The sequence below is a fragment of the Peromyscus maniculatus genome, chromosome 3 (assembly GCF_049852395.1).
Source record: "Peromyscus maniculatus bairdii isolate BWxNUB_F1_BW_parent chromosome 3, HU_Pman_BW_mat_3.1, whole genome shotgun sequence".
NCBI classification, from domain to species: domain Eukaryota; kingdom Metazoa; phylum Chordata; class Mammalia; order Rodentia; family Cricetidae; genus Peromyscus; species Peromyscus maniculatus.
This window is the reverse complement of record NC_134854.1, coordinates 133,621,423-133,641,546: the sequence shown is the minus strand read 5'-3', so window position 1 is coordinate 133,641,546 and position 20,124 is coordinate 133,621,423. Positions and strand designations below refer to the sequence as shown.

Sequence of the window (20,124 nt, the reverse complement as noted above, 5' to 3'; positions counted from 1 at the left end):
ATAATCCCATCATATTAATGAGAAGAAACAGAAGATTATTAAGATTTATTTATTTGGGGGCATGTGTATGTATGCATGGTGTCCATGTATTTGCATGTGTGTGGGTGGGCAAGTATATGGGTGAATGTGCATCTATATTTTGAGGCCAGAGGTTGATATCAAGTGTGTTCCTTGATTATTCTTCTCTTTATTTATTGAGGAAAGCTCTCTTGCTGTACCCAAATCTTGCCAATTGCCAATTGGCTAGTCTAGCTAGCCAGATTCCTTTGGGAATCTCCTGTTTTCCCCTCCCAACAACTGGGATTGTAGGTGGACTGTCACATCATCAGAAATTTATTTAGGTGCTAGGGATCCAAATTTTATACTTGGACAGCAAGCACTTTACCCACTATGCCATCTTCCTAGCCCTTAGTAACTTAAAAAAATGCAGTTCCATAAGTTGATATCTCAGTAGTATTAAAACCTGAATACTTGCTCAGAAGAACAAAACTGTGCAAAAACACAAAAGTGTAATTATATGTTTGTATATGCAAGGCTGGATTGAACCTAATGCTTTGTAATCACACTACCATCCTCCAGTACTCAACTACTATATGAAAACAACCTATTTCCTGGCCTGAGTAAAGTACAGGATCAATCTTTTTTTCTTTTTCTTCCTTCCCTAATTAGATGTTAAAGTAAGCATTGCTAGACCAATAACTTGTCACACAGTTATAAAATTTATAAACCCGTAAATGAAAAGATGGAGTGATGCTTTTGCTGATGTCAGGTGTAGGCATCTGTCAGAGATGCCCACTTTGAAAACAGGTTCCTTACACAAAACAGATTTTTCTAGCCATGTTACACTTTGTTTTGTTTGACTTTAAATTTGTTTCCTTTCATCTCTTACAAGCAAATGCCATGCTTGCTGTATATGATGTATCTTTGGTGGGACCCAGTGGCCGAAGTGGAGTTTTAATAGCAAATTAGCATAAAATTCACTTTTACAACTGTAATTTTATCACATCTTTATCTCTTTGTCACATCTCCCTGAATATTGTTACACAGAAATAGATTCAAACATGGGGCCCTTGAAGCATTTCTTTAGTTGGCCTCCAAATATAGGCAGTTCTTATTGTTAATGGGGAACAGTTGATGCCTACTCTTTGAAAACACATAACTTGGACTATCTTCTACCCCCTATTATTTCAAAAGGGAAGAAATATAAAGTGCATTCTTCCTTTGAGAAGATACCCCTAAACTGATTAGGAAAAAAATCAAGTGCAAATATTACTTGCATCCACAAGACCATCAAAAAAAAAAAAAAAAAAGGTGGAGTAAAACACATTAGTGAATGAATGTGCCATACTGTGGCACTGGGAAAAGAAAAATCAGTTCATGTTTCTTATCCTGTGATGTGACCTGTCTGCTTACTCTCTCAGAATCTCACCAACAAAATCTGTGAGTAAAATAATCCCATGTTGGTTTTCTTTCTAAGCACCACTTCCTAGCAGTATTTATTTTTAAATTTGTATTACATTGTGTGTGTGTGTGTGTGTGTGTGTGTGTGTGTGTGTGTGTGTGTGTGTGTGTGTGTGTGTGTAGGTCAGAAAACTACCCCAGGGAGCCTGCTCTACCCCCATGTAGATCTCAGGATAACTCAGGTCATCAGGCTTGGCAGCAAGCTCCCTTACCTGCTGAGCCAACATGCAGATCTCTACCAATACTTTTTAACTGAAAGGTCAACTTCATATAGTTTTCTATTACATCCTTTAAACCAAAAGGCACCAGCTGAGAATGGAACTAAAGAGAATTTTTAATAGATGGATATTTAGTCTATCTTTTTTTTTCCTGGGGATAATTCTTTCTCATTTATTTTCAGGAAGTCTTCTGTAAAAGAACTGTGAAATGACGAGCCGCAGTGTTTTGACAATCACTGGTACAGCAGAGACTTGAAATCTCACTGGGATATAGTTACATATTCACTGTAGGGAAGAATGCCCTATTTAAAATCTAGGACACATCATGTTGATACAGGGGAAAGGAAATATCTATGGAAACAATACATCTGAAATTAAAGACTAAGATATTGCATCCTTCTAAAATCAACAGGAAATGTAATTACTCTTTGAAAGTAATTGCTGCCTGTCTTTGAGTACTAAGTGGATTTTTTTTAAAGACCAAGATATTATTTGTATGTAGAATATCATTCCAAAAAAACATATTGTGTCTGGACAGTGATTTAACAGAAGTCCCATGACAGAGACACACAAAGAGAAATGCTAGTCCACATTGTTAAACATAATGTCAGCCTCCATGACAAGACCTCACTTTCATAGATCTCTAGAAATAGGCCTTCCAGCTGTTTTAAAAACTAGTGAGTATATGTAGAGACAAGCAGAAGGGAGTCTTTTATTCAAATTTATCACCTAATTTAATTTCATTTTTAATGTTTCTCTCTGTGTGTGTGTGTGTGTGTGTGTGTGTGTGTGTGTGTGTGTGTGTGAGAGAGAGAGAGAGAGAGAGAGAGAGAGAGAGAGAGAGAGAGAGAGAGAGAGAGAGAGAGTTTTCAGGGGCATGTAAGTGCTGATGTCCATGGAGACCAGAAGAGGGCATCAGATTCCTGGGGTGACATTGTTGGTGGTTGTTTGCCTTTCAATCTGGGTGCTAGGAATTGATCTCAGTCTTCTACAAGAGCATTGCACAATCTTATCTGCTGAGGCATTTCTCCAGGTTTTCACATTATTCTCCATGCCCTCCACTGTTTATTTTCCCTACCATTTGGACGTTGCTGAATCCATCTAGACAACAATATTTGAAAGCAAGAGATGTTTTCCACTGTGATTCCATATTGCTCAGGCTGACATCCAGAAATGATAAGGACAGTCGAATCTTTAAGAGTAGTCTTACAGCACAGATTCACTAATAGGCTAACAAAGCAGTACATGAGCACGAATGGTGAGTCAGATGATGAATGGCGAGTCAAGACGTTTCATTCATATGACCAGTTGATCAGGTCACATATCCCATTGTTTTTAATACAACAGTAATAGTTGGTTAATTTTGAAACTTTCCTTTGCCCTTTGTCATCTTTCTTTGACCTCTTCCCTACTTTCAGACAACATTAAAGTTAGTTTGACTTCTCAGAGAAAGAAACATGATTGATAAATCATCAATTCCAGCCATAAAACTTTGCTGTAGTTAATTGTTGAAAAATAAAGAAAGAAGGAAAGGAGGACAAAAGAAAAAGAAAAAAAAAGACAATTAATCTTACAATGTTAGGACCAGCTATTCATATTTTTAAAGTAGCTATACTCCCAGGAATGTGTACATTTATTTTGAGGTACCAAGTAATGATAACTGAAGTAGATATGTGTACTTGACTGATAAAGCATGCTCCTTTTTTTCCATATCAGTGATCCATACTGTCAGAATGTAAAAACACACATTTAAAAATAATTTTTTTACCATCACTTATTTTAGAGTAGACTCTGCATCAGAATAAACAGCACCCATTCTCTAAGGAGACTGGCTAGTTGCCACACCCAAAATCATGTTGTCCAGTAAAGACACCAGGCATGGAACTAGAGCTGTCACTGAGCTCATCAAACAGATCAGATTTCAAAACTCATTTCTCCATACAGATAGAATTTCATATTGTCATGCACGGTGTTCATGAAAACATTTCTATTCTTAGTGTAGACAATAACACACAAATAAATGAAAAAGAGATTGTTTTCTTACCTTTTGGGAAGCAGTCAAAAGCTATACTGTTGGTGGGATAGTGTACCAAGTTACGGACTTTTGTACACTCTTTCTTACTGGTGGTATACAGTCTACAGGAAAAGTAAATATATAGGAATGTATAAAATAAATGTGCAGACAATATTCTTTTTTATTATAATCAGTTACTCTTTATTGTTGTTGAAGAAGAGGCTGTAACAGAGACCCACAGACATTGTGCCCACTATTTCAGTGGATACAATAGGCTTGGGTAGACCAGATCACCATAATTCAGGCACCTCTGAACATGGGGGTGCTGGTGCCACTAGAAAACTGAAGGCAACTAGGTTATACTTGCTTGAGTTGGTGCAGCTGCGGCAACCAGTCCCCAAATAACTGATCTACCTGGCTCTCTCCTTCCTGTAGCCATTCCTTTTACCTCAGCCTAGTTCATTCTTGCTGACCAGCTTTGCCTGGTTAGTCCAGAAGGATGGATACGAATAGCGCCATGTTGAGAATGTTAGAGATCCAAACAGATGAAGAAGCAAAACAAAACAAGAAACATTAACAAATTAGCATAGCATGGAAATGTGTTACAGAACTTTCTAGGCAGTATTATTGGTGTACAATTTGTTGCCCACATCCATTTTCCAGCAGCCTAGATTTTTTTATTAATCAAATACTTTCTTCTATTGATATTTCTATTTTATGTGATTTCTTTCTTTGAGACCAGCACAAGATTTTTCTTGTTTTCCTTATAGTCAATGCCAAATAGTAATTAAAAAAAGAAAAGATCAATACCAGAATACATTTATGTTGAAATTATCTTATTTTATATTTTATATCTGAGATATACATTGCTGTTATTCTAATATGGTCTTCCCCACGTTCTGTGTTCATGGGCATAATCCCATCTGTTGTGGAGCACATTTAGCTTCTCCATTGGTTATACAGGCCCATATCCAATAAGTGGGGTCTGCTCTTAGCTGCCTACCTGCCTACTATGACTAGCTTCTACTGACCTTCCAGGTTATGTTCTGCATCTACCCAGGTGTTTTGACTTGAGTTATTTCTCAGCCTGGGGGACATCAACTTAGAAAATGGATGGTGTCTTAGAACCAGGGTAGTTAGAGCCTTTCATCATTATGCAGTGCAATCCTTGCCCAAGGGAAGCATGAGATAAAAGAGTAATTCACATACAATTTGATGAGTGTGACTATTCAAGATGAGGAAGATACCACTTCATATTCACCAATAACAATTAAATCATGCTGTCAAACAATTGATATCCATCCAGCTTTAAAAGGACCATAAGAGCAGTCATAAGCCACAGCCCAAGCACGACCACATCCTCCGATTCATTTGCCATGAACATATATATAGAAGTCGGCATTCTCAATACAGGGAGAGAGGCCAGATTCAGGAAGTAGGTGAGAAAAGCATATTTTGAAGAAATTCTGAGGAGCAGTATCTTGGACATAGTTAAAATATCCAAATGAGTTTTGGCTTTTCTGAACCCCTGTGACAGAAATCACTTTTATATAAATAAAAGTCTTGGAGCTTCACCCCATTGCCCTTTGGGCTTGCTAATTTTCAGTGTGAACATAGACTTTGGCAAACACTGGCCTGAGCTTGAATATGGGATATATGGACAGTGCACAGATAACATTAACACTTTGACAAGTTTGTCTCTTTATCCCAACAAAAAAGATGTTATTCTTTAAGCAATCGGAATTTTAACTGAAGGAGCAACTTGAGAGGACCATTTCAATCCTTGAAAACTAATGAAGTACAGAGGGCGGTTTTAATGTCTGCACATTTTAAGCCAAGAAGCAAGCTCATTTTCATGTAGACGTGTGCCATGGGGAGGTGGATGTGTGGAAGTGGCCATGCGCCAGATGGCAAGCTGTGGTGATGGAGCAGAGCCGTTCAAGATGAAAACACCAAGGACTGAGATACATTCACACTAAGTGTTCAGAGCACAGATGAATTGGAGAGCGTTTCTGGTCCATTCATTACTTTGAAGTTCATACTATGCACTGGCCTGTCTTCTTACATATCTTTCACCACCTTAAAAAAGAATTTCCCCTTTGGAGAGATGCATATTTTCAAGTGCATATATTATTCATAATTTTTTTTTACCACATATCTTAAATTAAGCAAATATTTTTTGTGTCTCCATTGCCAAAATTTAGATTTTGGAGATTATTTGAGCCATTATTGGTTTTCAACATAATATGGTATAATGTCAACATTTCATAGCATCAGAACCTTGTCTATTTTCATTGACTAAAATTTTCACTCTTAACATATATTGTGCATATTTGTGACTTTCAGGTCACAGATTAAAATACAGTTTAATGTGATGCCATATTTTCTACATCAGAAGCTTGTTAGGGGAATATTTCAAATGTTGTATTTTTAATGTCCAATTATTTCATTCCTTTAAGCTTTGTTTCTTCCAGATAAGCACTAATGCTAATATAATGGAGCCAGTCTCCACTATGGACCCAGATGGGACATCCCAAGATTAAACATTTGCCTTTAATATACCAAAACTTCCAGATCTGTGATGTCCAGTGCAGTAGTTACAGCTTTGGCTGGCTACTTATTTAAAGTAAAGTCAAATAAAAACAAAGATTCATTGTCTCACTTGAAAAGCTGTACTTTTAGGTGCTTGAGAGACACTGGGGTTTATGTTGGCTGTATTAGACAACACTGAATCAGAATCCACTGTTGCCTGCTGACAGTGCTGTTAGACGGCTTGGGAGAAATGGAGTCTCTCAATGCTCCGTGAGAGCTGGATCATCAAAAACCCCAATGTTTGGAGGGAGGCACATGAATCTCCTCCTGTGGTTCAGCCAATTTCTAGTTATCCTTTGTGGTGTTTTATGTTAGTGGATACACAATACCAGAAGAGCTTGAAGAATGTCAAACATCTTTCAGACTGGTTGAGAGGCAAAGACTCTAATTGTACTATTCTCTTTCTTTTTTATTTTTTTTCTGGAGTGTTTGTTATGACTCTTTATAGATACCAGAACAACCAAAAAAATTTTAAGGATGGATGTCCAGTGAGTTCTCAGTAGGCTAATTGCAATGATTCCAATTGACACTACAATATTTGAATTTTGGAGTTAGTATGATAAGGACTCTACCTGAGCAGCCTCCTCTAAATGTAGGTTATTACTGTCTGTACACAATACAATAAGCAGCCACATATTTCATAGTACAACTTGTTTCAGAAAAGACAGCTCCCCTCAAAACACCACCACTACAACCACCACCATTACAACCACCAGCACTGCCACCACCATCATTATCACTCATATTACTATTGTTGTTGTTATTATTAATCATTTATTATTATTTTATTATTATATATTTGAGCTATATTACCAAAAAAGCAAGCCAAGAGAAAGATTTATGCACTAGGAATTTATCCTGCTAGTCATGTTTCAGGACACACAGTAGCAAAGAAGAACAAGCATGGGTTTAGGAGTTAAGACCTTGGTTAATTCAACCTTTGATGCTAAATAGGTACATGACTTAGGCCATGTTACAGAAGCTCCCTGCAGTGAGGATTCACCAGTAAATTAAGAATAAGAGCATCTTCTCTATTGAGTTGTTGTGCAGAATAAAAGCTGGCAGAATAAAAATTTCTATGTGATACATATTTTAAAAGTGACTGATGCAGTTAGTATTAATGTTAGTGCTTGCATTTTAGAAACTACTCAAATGTTCAATGATTGATATGAACATAAAAAATTAGCTATAGTCAAAAGATATTAATGCTTAAGTATTGTAGGATTAGTTTTCTAAATTTATAAGTTTGTATTTGTTCATTTTTAAAATAAAAATATAGAGAAGAGACCTCCAGCTATCTTGATTACTAACTTGGTCAAAATCTTGTTAAAATTGTGTGCTTGAGTATATATAGATATACATATATGATTAAAATTGTTATTGGACTAGAGAATGGATAAAGTTTCCATGAAATGGAAACTTGGTAAAAGTTTATTGTAAATACCTACAGAAACTGAGCTATACAGGAAAAGTGATCAGTATGATGATAATTGTAACTATAGGCATACACACAATCATAGAAATATTACTTTTGGGGGTTCAGTTTCATCTACTACATGGCATTTAGTCTGCTTTTAACTGTACTGTCACATCTACCTGATTACTTAGAAATGGACTTTTAAGAATGCTTTGCCTCTTCAGGAATAGGATCCATTGGCATTCAGTAGATGTGAAATTTGTGAGTCAAATATTTCATAACACATTTATGACATTGGCAATATTACTTCCATATTATACAAAAAGATGCTGAGCTTTAGAAAAGCTCCGTGGCTCTCAGTCACATGGTGCTAAGTGGAGAAGCTTGGGTTGGAACCCAGGAGTGTCTGCACTCCAGGGTACTTCCTCCATCACTCTGAAGGTCAGAGCATCTTGGTATGCTCTTCCCAGCTCCCATTGGCCAGTTGCTCTGGAGACATGGCAGAGCTTACATCCTCATTCTTTTACTCCTTTCTTTTTAGGATAATTGTCTTCGTCCTCCAGTCTCTCCATTAATCTCTTCTATTGAGCTTCTGAGTGAAACCCATGCTTATTTTGAAAGTGTTTCCCAATATTTTGTACATCCATTCATAAATGAAGATGGGACAAGATCATGTGTTTTTGTACAGTATTCATTAAAACTAAGCTCTCTGGCCTATTGAATTTCTGTCTGTTTGGTTACAAGTATGGGTATGGTAAGATTAGTTCTTAATTTAAAAGCAGTGTGTTTTGAATGACTTGATGGGAAATCCAAAATCTCTTTTATAAACAGAAATTACTACCATGAATACCAGTATCTGAACTGGTTAAAATATTCACGGAATGCAAATCCTAGTACTAGTGTTTTTAGTCTGAAATCTATATTTACTACCACACTGTTAGTAAAAGTGGTAATTGATAATTTTATGCAGCTAACATATGAGTTGGTGTAGTATTATTTATGTGATGTCCTGTGTCTATCCTTTGTAGGTCCTTCACAGGCAACACTGAAGACCACCTGACTGTTAGGGATAAGGCAGGCAGTGTGTTGAGTCTAACACTTGTGAATGACGGCTGTCAGTTTTTGTCCTTCACAAAATTATTTTCTTCTTCAGTGTCTTAGGAGCTACTTTCTCTAAGTGTGACCTGCCTTTAGCATGGTAGACTATGGCCTGGTATACTTGAATGAAAGTTTAATAGCTTTCTCCAATATTTTCTGCTTCTGTTTCTAAAAGACTTGCTTTGAAATAATTTTTCCACATTCACATCTCAGTGGAAGGAAGGCATGCTTCTAAAGTTCTTCAAAAATTTAATTTTACTTTTAAGGCTGCAGTTCACTATGTATAGCTACTTCTCTAACAGGAAGTTGTTTTCCTAGCAGGAAGTAGTCCTTCTAAGAGGAAGTCATTCCCCTAGTGGGAAGGGCCTAATAAAAATGGACATGTTTGGACATGTTTATTCCCACTGGATGTTTCTGGAGCAAAGGACAAAGAGACAAGAGATTCAAGAGAGAAGTCAGAACTCTGAAAAGCTTTCTACCAAGAAAATGATAGCAGGAATGAAACACCATCTGAAGGGTAAATATTACCATTCATCAGGGCAAGCCATCTACAAGGCAAGCTTAGTCTAGAGAGCAGAAACACACATCCCATTTTTCTGGAATTTTCTCATGCAGGATGGAAAGATGAAAAGAGTGTTACTTACTGTTTGGGTCTACGTTTTCACAGAGTTCTGTCTTTGCCTCACCGTTGGGCCTGTCACTGGGTTTGTGTGACAGCCTTGATGACATGGTGGCTGCTGTGACTACGGCCTTGAAGCTTCGCTTCCGTTTCTGGACATTGAGTTCAGGATGGAAAATGATGATGTACACTTTCGGCATGTATAGCATTCCCAGCGCCACTGATGCACTTAGGTTCATGGAGATTGTAAGTGTGGTAGTTTGAATGTAGAGCTAGGAGACACAACACACAAGGCACTATTACAAATACAATGACCGCAGAGGGTGTGTGAATACTTAAAGGGGTGTCATGAATCACTATGGCTCGGAGAAAAACAGCAATCCCAATGACCTTCTGCTAAAAAGGAAGACAACTTGGCTATATATCTATTTCAAAGCTTAACTATGTTAGTTATCTTTGGGCAAATCCTTATGCATAGAGAGATCTTCTAGCCTGATGTTTAAGGTAGACTTTTTATCAGATTTAAATTACGTTTAGTGACAATGATAGATATGAAAACATGAATTATAGTATATCACAATAATCTGTAACCTTGAATAAAAGTTGCATATTATTTTAAACCCCAAACAAAAAGTTTATTATATGATTTACTGTGCAGAGATTCTGAGATATTATTTGAAAATTACTTCCATTCATAAATGCTTCATTTCTATCATTTTTGTTACACAGTGCACCTTCACCAAACCTACAGAATAGTGATCCATTTTCCCTAAAAAGTAAGACATTTTGGCTTATATGTGTTCATAAAACATAAAAGTCAAGGTCCAGCAACTAGCTCTGACTTTTTGAGTCTGTTCACATTGGTAAATTGCTAACTGTATGATAATATCTTATTCTGCCATAATGTTATTTATTGTTTGGATAGTAACCACACTCTCATCACCACATTTCTGGGGTAGTTAACCAGATTAAGAAATCATTTCCTGTTCAATGTGTAGAGACATTGTCTTGGTGAAAAGGTGAAGGGCATAGGATATGTAGATTCAGGCAGTCTGTAAGGGTAGAGCCACAAACATTGTGCATATCTATGATTATGATGTGTCATCTTATGATCTAGAGCTCCTTAGAAAACAGATATGTCTGATGTATGCATGGGTTCTGAAGGCTAGGTTAGACTGGGAAACTGGTGACCTTTACCTTTTGCATCAGTGCAACCCCTAGGTCCTTGACAACAGATTGGACTGTGGTGGTCCACACCCCTATCTTCTTGTTAGACTCCATTAGACATCTATATGATTCTATATGGGCTATATCTGGCGGCTACTTTTCAGGTGAATATTCTACCATTCCCCAACTTTCTGAGTTCCATCTTCCTGACTAGTCATCCTTATGGACTGTCTTTCAGATCTTGCATAGACTTTGTTCATTTAACCATGGAATCCTTTTACAAGTTCTTTGTATTTAAGTTTGTTTGCTTCTACTTGACCTGTTCCTCCTTTGCTTCTTAAAATATTTTCCCTGGGATATTCTCACTTGTCATCTCTTTATTTATACATTCTCCAAGGGCAGTTTCCTGTACAGACTCAGTATCAAGTTGTAATTATATTCTTACTTCTTTGATTTTATCCTGTACCCATCTCTGCTACAGGTTCCACAAAGTTAGATCCTATCTGGAAGCATTATTCTCTATCTAATAGACAATTGTAGGATACCACATAAATATTTGATGGATTGAATCACTTGCTTAACAACTCTTTTCTACCTACACTTCAGTGGTCACATAGCCATTCTTTAAAATATAAATATTTCCATCATATCTAACCAAAATTTTGGTATTTCTGATCAAAATTCCTTGAGACCTTTCCATCTTGCTTAGTATGCCCAAAGCCCTGGGTTCCATCTCTGAAAAAAAAAAGTTAAATAGAAAGCATGGAGGCACATAGATGAGAAGGTTCACACTACACCTACCCCACATATACAAGTCTATAGAGATCAAACTGATGACATTTCAGGAAATGTGCCAAGTTATTGATATCCTAGCCTGGAAGGTTTGCTTCTAAGTCTAGAGTTTTTATTTTGGTGTCATACTTAGTACTTGTCTTTTAGCAACATAATTTGCAACACTTCATGTCAGTCTTTAGTTTACATGATACTTATCATGTAATGAACTACCTACCCTTTTAAACCTTGGGTAGTTAATACCACTTTCTTATAACTAGTTAATTAACTTAGCCAAATAAATGAGTTAGTAACCATGGTTAGTCCCTTTCATTAGAGAGTAAGTGCCCATGTACACATAGCCCAACCTCTTCCCTGGAATGCTTCTCCCTTCAGCCTAATCCTACCATGGCTAACTGAGATTCTGTCTCATTAAAAGACCATCCCTCCCCTTGGCCAAAGTGGCTTAGGCCTTTGGGAAAATGATAGATAGCCTTAGAATTCCTACCTTTTGTGTGTATCCTCAATCTAAATAAATTTCCAGGGCCCAGCTTCAGCTCCTGAGTTGGAAGCAGCTTTCCTCACATTCACACTTATGTATAAATACAGAGCAAAGCAAGCCAAGGCCTGTGCAAATTATTTACAGCAATTGTCTTGCAGACTCATACATGACATACATAACACCCACTGTTATATGGATTCTCTTGATATTTCCATTTTTCAACTCTAAAATGAAGAATAGCAGTTCCTACCTAATTGGGTGGGGATCAAATGCATGAGGAGGGAAGAACTCAGCAGGATCCTAGGAAGCAATGACACAGTGGAATATCTGCTGCTAATCTTTACCTCCTGCCACATTAGCTTGTCATGGAAGGAATGTTGGGGAAAAATTTCCTCTTTAGCCACTTTCACATACATTAAACTTAAGGATATATGTGATGTTTAGATTTGAATATGTACAAAAGGCCATGCTCTTCCTCCCTAAGCAGACAGAAATAAAGCAGAAAATGTGTGACTACAATGCACACATTTAGAGATAGCTCAATGCTGGGCAAAGCTCAGCTGGATCTACTCCATGCATCTTCTCTCCTAGTTCTATTAGTTACAATAAGATGTGGTGGCATATCAAGAAATGCCTCACTACTCCAGAAATTAGCATATCACTCTTAGTTGACTTCTTGTCTTTGATATGTTAAGAATCTGGAAAACTTCAGTGTTCAATCTGTCTTTAACGGAAGCTCAATATCTCCCACTGATCACAGTGAAATGTCATTTTAATCAAAGCCTTGCGTTTCTCCAGGAAAGGAAGAAAATTGTCATAGAATTGAAATACTGTTTGCTAGACACAAAATACTTCCTGTATTCATGAGCTATTGAGGTCTTTTTTTTTCCCTCTGTGAAAATGTGAAAAAAAAAAAACAAACCATTTATTCAACCCAGATAAGGCACCAAGGACAGCTGAGAGGAAAAAAAGATTCCACCCAAGTCTACCTTGGTAAGAGAAAAAAGATTCCACCGAAGTCTGCCTTGGTAAGTTAGAAAGTTTATTGAAGCTACCTACAGGAACATCACTGAAAAGCCTACTCAAACATTAGTGGACACCCTGTCCAACTCCCCATCTTGCTTGTAGCTCCACACAAGGGAGCATCTCCCTCCCCAACAATTGTCTGCCCTTTACATAACCTTGGGAATGGCCCTTATGAATCTTGTAACTTTCTGAACTTCTTGGGCCTCTTCAGATCCTATAGCTTCCTGAATCTTACAGCTTCCTTACCACCTCCACAAGAGAATGCTGTAATTTGGAAGTAACAGCTCAGCAACATGAGAAAGTTGCCAGCTGCTTTGTTAAAGTTTTAGAGCCAGTTTGGTTCAAGACAAGCTCAGGATGTTTCAAAGAAAGCTGTGAATAGCCGCAAGACTCACGGACTTGCGGCTCTGGGAATTATGAATCTTTTAATATGCTTCAAAACATTAAGAGGGTAAAGGAAACACAGAGCTCAGAGAAGGAGGAAAGACAAGAGCCATTAAAAAAAACAAATTTCTGATTTGGAGATTCATGAAAATGGTTTCATTATCACTGCTGTTGTCTTCAACAATAATTATAAAACAAACTGCAATATATTTATACATGTGAGTCTTCATTAAGAGCCCTTTATTAGACATTAAACCACTGACATAGGAGACACATAACTATATGTTGTGCATTCACCATTGTATGTTTTTTAGATCCACACCAAGAGTACTATTTCCCTGAGACATTGTTGTGTGCCTGCTCTGGCTCAGGTGCTGGGTTTCAAGCGTGACAGACACATGCTCTGCTATCAGGAGCTAGATTATAATAGCAGAAGCAAAGCAATCAGATTTCCTTTATGACACAGTGACTGTAACTAATAGCCATGTATTCTATACTTACAAATTGCTAAGACAGAACATCCTCAGTTTCCTTACCACAAAAAAGGATATGTGTGAGGTAATGTAACTTAAGTAGTTTTATTTAGTCATTCCATAATAAAGACCTTTCAACACATTGTGTTGTAGACAACAAACGTGTTATTTTATTTGTCAATTAAACAGAGTGTGTAAATAAATAAATATTCAGTGACAACATATTGTAGAGCCTCACTATATCCTTTTTCCCATTGTGTGTTAGTCTCTGCTTACTTCCTCTTAAAATGCCCTCTGCTTTCCTGCCTTGCCTTTGAGACCTTGCTTACATCTGATGTTCAGTGGTTTCCCTTATACATAAAACTTTCGCCATTTCCATAGTCAACTGCCTTTGCTCATGTACTTTTCAGGTAGTAATCTCCTTGTCTTATCTTAAATTGTACTGTTAGTGTTCCCTAATGTTTGCTTTGAACATGCAAATTCAAGGCAGGGGCATGTGTGAATGCCCAGGTGCTATGACTTCATGCACATTATCTGCATAAGCCAAATAAAATCCCAGCATGGATGAGGGAGATGGTCATGACATCTCATCCCTAACTGAGGTGCTACTGGCAATTGATGGAAGAGTCAGGCCTCTGAGAGCCTACTTATGATCCAGTAGATAACCCTACAGCTACATTAATACTAAATGGGCTCCATGAACTTAAAAAAAAAACACACAAAATAGGGAAGAAACAGTGTTGTACAAGCATAAGGCAGGAATTGGAGGGGAGGAAATAAATGATTAATTTGAGCAAAGCATAAATATAAATGGAAGAAATTCTCAATAAAAAAGAAGATAATGTCTAGGTAATGGTCAAAACACAAAAATAAAAGAAGAGGAGAAACAAAAATGGAAATTTATCACAGAGCAGTGGAGACATTAGAAACACCTTAAGCATTACATCATTTCTGCACATGTGGGGTTTATTTCACAGGAAACACTTGTGAAATATATAAGCCCTATTGTGGGATATTTGTACACAGTGTGAAGACATATTGCTGTGATTGGTGTAATAGAAAGCTGAATGGCCAATAGCTAGGCAGTAGAACTTCTGGGGGGGGGGGAGAGAGAGAGAGAGAGAGAGAGAGAGAGAGAGAGAGAGAGAGAGAGAGAGAGAAACTATGGGAAAAAGAAATGTGGAGAGATACCAGCAAGACAAGAAACAAGTTGGACATATAGTGCAGAGGTGAGGTAACTGAGCCACGTAGTAGAACATAAATTAATAAAAACAGGCTAATTTAAGTTATAAGAGTTAGTTGGAAAAAGCCTAAGCTAAGGTCAAGCTTTCATAATTATAATAAGTCTCTACATCATTATTTGCCAGCTGGTGGTCCAAAAAAGTCAGCATGAGAAAGCTTATTACAAAGCCCCACCTGGCTGAGTCAAGTTGTAGGGGACTACATAAAAGGTGCACACAGGTGACTGCTTCAGACATCTATAGCTGTTGTCTTCCACAGCTTCAATGTAACTACAAATGTGCACCTTCTGGCGTCCATTTCCATGAGAAAACTTCAAGTTATTTTAAATGAGGTAATGCATCACATTGATTGAACTGTTATGCGTTTTTCAGGCATTTTCTAATAAGTATCTGTGCATTTACAAGCCGTTTAAATTCTCTCTCATCTCTCTCTTTCCAGGAGTGCATGCATATGGTGTGTGTGTGTGTGTGTGTGTGTGTGTGTGTGTGTGTGTGTGTGTGACTGATGATGTCAGTGGTTACTGAATCCATCATACAATCTTTCCACTCATCCTGTGGTTTACAATGTACACTATTGCCACCAATGGTAATTCTTTAAAAGCACACATGCCATTTTTAGGCAGGACTGACTAGATAACAAAATGTCCATCACTGAGTATGAACTCATTGAATTCTGATTAATGGAAAACTTCTGCATTTGAACAGAGAATTCAGTGTGATAAACTTCTTCAGCATCCAGCATTGTTCCTATCATTCCTAGTCCAAATTTTCCATTATGAGTGTGTACCAGTTCTTTCATTACTAGTGTGCATTTGTGATTGCTGTGTCGTAAGACTGTTGCTAGGCTCAAATGATCTGGCCGTGGAAAAAAATACATAATAGTGCCAAGCAGGTAATGAGCCCTTGATAAGAATGTTAGTATCATAGTCTGATTTATTTGCTAATACAGCAAACAACCTGCTTTCTGTCCTGTTCTTTTTTCATACACTCTTAATACAGCTTGAAACAGCTATCTTTTATATAGAATCCAATGAATAATAGCTTGTTTTGAGAGGACTGAATTAAATTTATTCTAGTTTTTTTTTTTTTGAAGTTTACTCAAATCCCTATTTCATCTTCCATTGACTATTTTGTGAAAATTTTGTCTGTTCCCAGGTGTCGGCTGAGAATTGGCATGAAAGAGCTTTACGGGAGTCTTCTGGTGCCTGGAGAAACTTCAAATGCTTCTCCTGGCTGAGAGCTTGTGTAATAAAAATGGAAATGCTCCTTGATGCTGTCCCTGTGAAGAGGGTGCACCACTACCTGGCAGATATTTGAAATATTCATGGGGCTAAATTGAAATAAAAGTTCTTGGCAGTCAATACAGGTTTTTTTTTTCAGTCTTTAATACTTGTACCCCTGATGCCAAGTTAAAGTGGCCTTATCATTCAGAAACAAACAATGCCACATGACTGGAAAGGGGACAAACTGCTCCCAATCAGATCCTTTTGTCAATCCCAAAGTCTGACACACTGAAGGCCTTCCTTATGTGTGGAATAACACCCTATTATAGAAGGCTCTAGAATGTAATGGGGAAAAGACATTTTTTAAAAAGTGGGTAAGACATTTCACCTTTTAGTCTTGATTTTTTGTTTATTTTGGTTTTCTTTTTGGTGACGTGTTTTCTCTGTGTAGCCTTGGCTGTCCTGGAACTCACTCTGTAGACCAGGCTGGCCTCAAACTCAGAGATCCACCTGCCTCTGCCTGCCAAGTACTGGGATTAAAGGTTTCTTTAAAGGAAAGAAAGGATTTGTTGTTAGAGCTTACTGTAGCTCTTGGTCTTCAGTTGTTCAAGGTGACTATGAGAAAGCTGCTTCAACTCTAGAAAGTGAGAAATTAAAATTTCAACCCATATGTGCTGCTAGAGGGTCTCATGTAAACCCTGCCCCTGCTATCCTATGGAAACTGTTCTCAACAGTTGAGAAGAATGAAGGAAATCATGTGAAATGGGTTCTCACAGTGTGTGGCATGAGGCAGTTGCCTGGGAAATGTAGGTGGCATTTGTAGAAGAGACAGAATTATAACCTGCAAGATTTTTTCCCTTTAACTTTCTACCTTGCTCAAAGAATATTTAAACAGAGACACCTTAGGAAGTTTAGGGTAGGCATAGGGTCATTGGATTGATCACTGGGCAAATCCTGGCTTCCCATGTGTTTTGCGTTTCCCATTTGTTATCTTGGAGCAGTAGATGTGATGCTTAGTCCACACAAAGCCCCTTTACCTATACGGCAGGTGCTCCAGGTAAACACAAATCAGTTACTGAAGCAGGATACCAATGGCTTTGCTCATGCTGGAATTACACATGTGCCTGTGCTCTCCTCCCCTGACCAGAAGCCCGAGTCTGGCTCTTCTTCCACAAAGCAAAACCACGGGTGCCCTTCTACCAGTTGGCTGCATCCTGAGGAAATTTTCTGTTGTTCCCACCAGGCTATTCTTACCCTTTAAGACTAACTCAAGGCCACTCCTAGAATAGCTACTTCTGACTCTACTGTACATGGACAAGCCCAGCCTGCATATACATACATAGAAACACATATATATGCAAGTGCATTCACCCTTACATACATATTTACCTAGAAACATGAACACATACATACACATGTACATATGTGTATACCCAGGCACCAAATGTACAGACAATGATATGTGCACACGGACATGCACATAATACTCACTGTGAACATATTTATGTATATGTGCACACATGAATACATACAGGTATGTTCATGCATGAACAAACATGTACTCACACACTCATGCCCAAACATACATATAAGCATACATTCATTTTAATACAGAAATGTACACACATACAAGCATACACTCACATACACATGCATGTCTTTACTCATGTATGCACATATAAAAGCACATGAACACATGAACAGAAAAAACATATTACTGAAATTTATACACACATACATACTCATATAAATACATACATGCCTTCACACACATGCACACAAACAAACATAAATACACAAACACTAATGTACACACAAATAAACAGACACATATACTCAAAAGCACAAACATACACATGAACATACACCCAAATACATGGATACACACAAAGACACATTCACATATGTAACACAAATCTTAAAATGTCTTATTAATAAAACAAAAAATCCAGAGCCAGATATTGGGGTGAAAGCTGAAAAGTCAGAGAAGCAGAACAAGCCACAGCTAACCTCACCTCACCAGCTTCTCAGCCAATCCCTGTTTCCTTAAACTGGAAGCCTCTGAGTCCTCATCCGAATGAATCTCAGTTGAACTGCTGCTCAAAAGCCTAAAAGCTTAAAAAAGGCTCTAGTTCCTGGTCCGCACACCTTATATACCTTTCTGCTTCCTGCCATCACTTCCTAGGATTAAAGGCATGTGTCACCATGCCGGGCTGTTTCCAGTGTGGCTTTGAACTCACAGAGATCCAGATGGATCTCTGCCTCCCTAGTGATAGGATTGTAGGTGTGTGTGCCATCACTGCCTGGCCTCTATGTCTAATCTAGTGGCTGTTCTGTTCTCTGACCCCAGATAAGTTTTTTTTTGTTACAGCACAAATAAAGTGTCACCACACACATATATGCAAATATGCATGCACACAAGCACATACACATACATACCCAAACACACATAAACACATGTACACACATATACCCATACATGCATAGACATAAACACATTTAAATACACAGAAACAGGCACACAGGTACATATATGCACACATACACACAAATTTATATACACATATGTACATATATACACATGTATAATAACTTTATACATACATACTTGTAAGTGCTCATGTGATACACTTGAGAATACACATGTACAGACAGAGAAACATATTCAGGCATATACTCTGGTATACACCCAGGCATACACTCATGTATACAGAATTTCTCTTCCTTACCAGAGTCCTAAGTCTCCTTTTTGATTTTAAAATATGTTCAACTTCTAATGTGACATAGGTGTCATTTCTTTTTGTAGCCAATACTGCTGTGTTGTGTTACCAAAAAGATTATTTACCCCTCCTGCTGGTTTGAGAGCACAGAAAAATGTTAGGTCTCTGCCTGGCAGTGATTTAACATACAAAGGGCAAAGCGTTTCCCTCACTATAAGCCTGGAGAGACACACTTCTGTCAGATTTCATCAGCTCCCTTTCAATCTCCAGCCACATTCATCCAGACGGAACCTAACAGCCTTTTCTGCAGGAAGCTACATCCCATTCTGCCTTATGATGCAAAAAGTCTGGTTTCTTTCTCACTGGGAAATATCTTGGGGGTGATACAAAGATGTTCTGCATTGCTGTGCAATTCAACCACTGGGTTGTGAAAACACAAACTATTTGAGCTTAGTATGTTCATTTTCGAAAGACACAGGGAGCTGCTCCATTTCTGTGAGTGCAAAGGTGGCCAAGCGGGCTGAGATTAAAAGTCATCATTAGCGTTCCAAGGAACACAAAACAAACCAAGCATCAGGTGAAAATACTGACGTCAGGAAAAGGGTTCAAGACCAAGTTCCCCCAGCATTCCTCATGCATATTCCATGTGTTTAAAACTGGAAACGCACAGTGCTTACACAATTAAACTCAGGAACATTATTGCTAGAAGTCAGTGTGAGGTTCTCACAGAAACCAAATGTGCTCTTATCTCTGTCCTCGGAGCCAGTGGCAATGGCTTTCAGTTGAACTTGGGAAGTTTTGGTCATTGATCACCCCAGCTTTCATTTACCTCCTCAATAGTCACACCCATCATTTTTTGTTGGTGATTCTGCAGTTCTTTTGTGCACCTCCCTCCTCTCTTCCCCTTCAACTTCTATATTGCATGAGCTTCTCCATGCCCCATGAACACCGTCAAAGGAGGTAAAGAGCTTCAATGATATCAACAACTTTCACCTGGCCTTTTGGAGTTACTCTTTTGAGATGTCAGTGTGCTCTAATGTGTCACATCCCCATCAAAGTCCATATCTACAGAGTAGTTAAGGTCCCAAAAGAAGTTGTCTGGGAAATTTCAGATAACGAGTCATGTAGTAGGTGTCTCTTAATGGATCTGTGGGTAATCTGAGATAGTATATAGACCAGTCACCCATGCCACCCAAAG

General features: G+C 38.0%; 1 protein-coding gene across 2 annotated transcripts in view; it reads right to left on the bottom strand.

The window, feature by feature from the left end:
- Grm7 (glutamate metabotropic receptor 7) overlaps positions 1-20,124 on the bottom strand; it is a 905,956-nt gene that overhangs the window by 50,399 nt on the left and 835,433 nt on the right. Inside the window, exons 9-10 of one of the 2 annotated variants that reach the window (XM_042273759.2) lie at positions 9,445-9,691; positions 3,724-3,815 (exon numbers count right to left, since the gene is read on the bottom strand). In XM_042273759.2, coding sequence (XP_042129693.1) covers positions 3,745-3,815; positions 9,445-9,691 — 318 coding nt within the window. In that variant the 3' untranslated portion in view covers positions 3,724-3,744. The remainder of the gene's footprint in view (positions 1-3,723; positions 3,816-9,444; positions 9,692-20,124) is intronic. The other variant, XM_042273760.2, reaches the window with a different exon arrangement.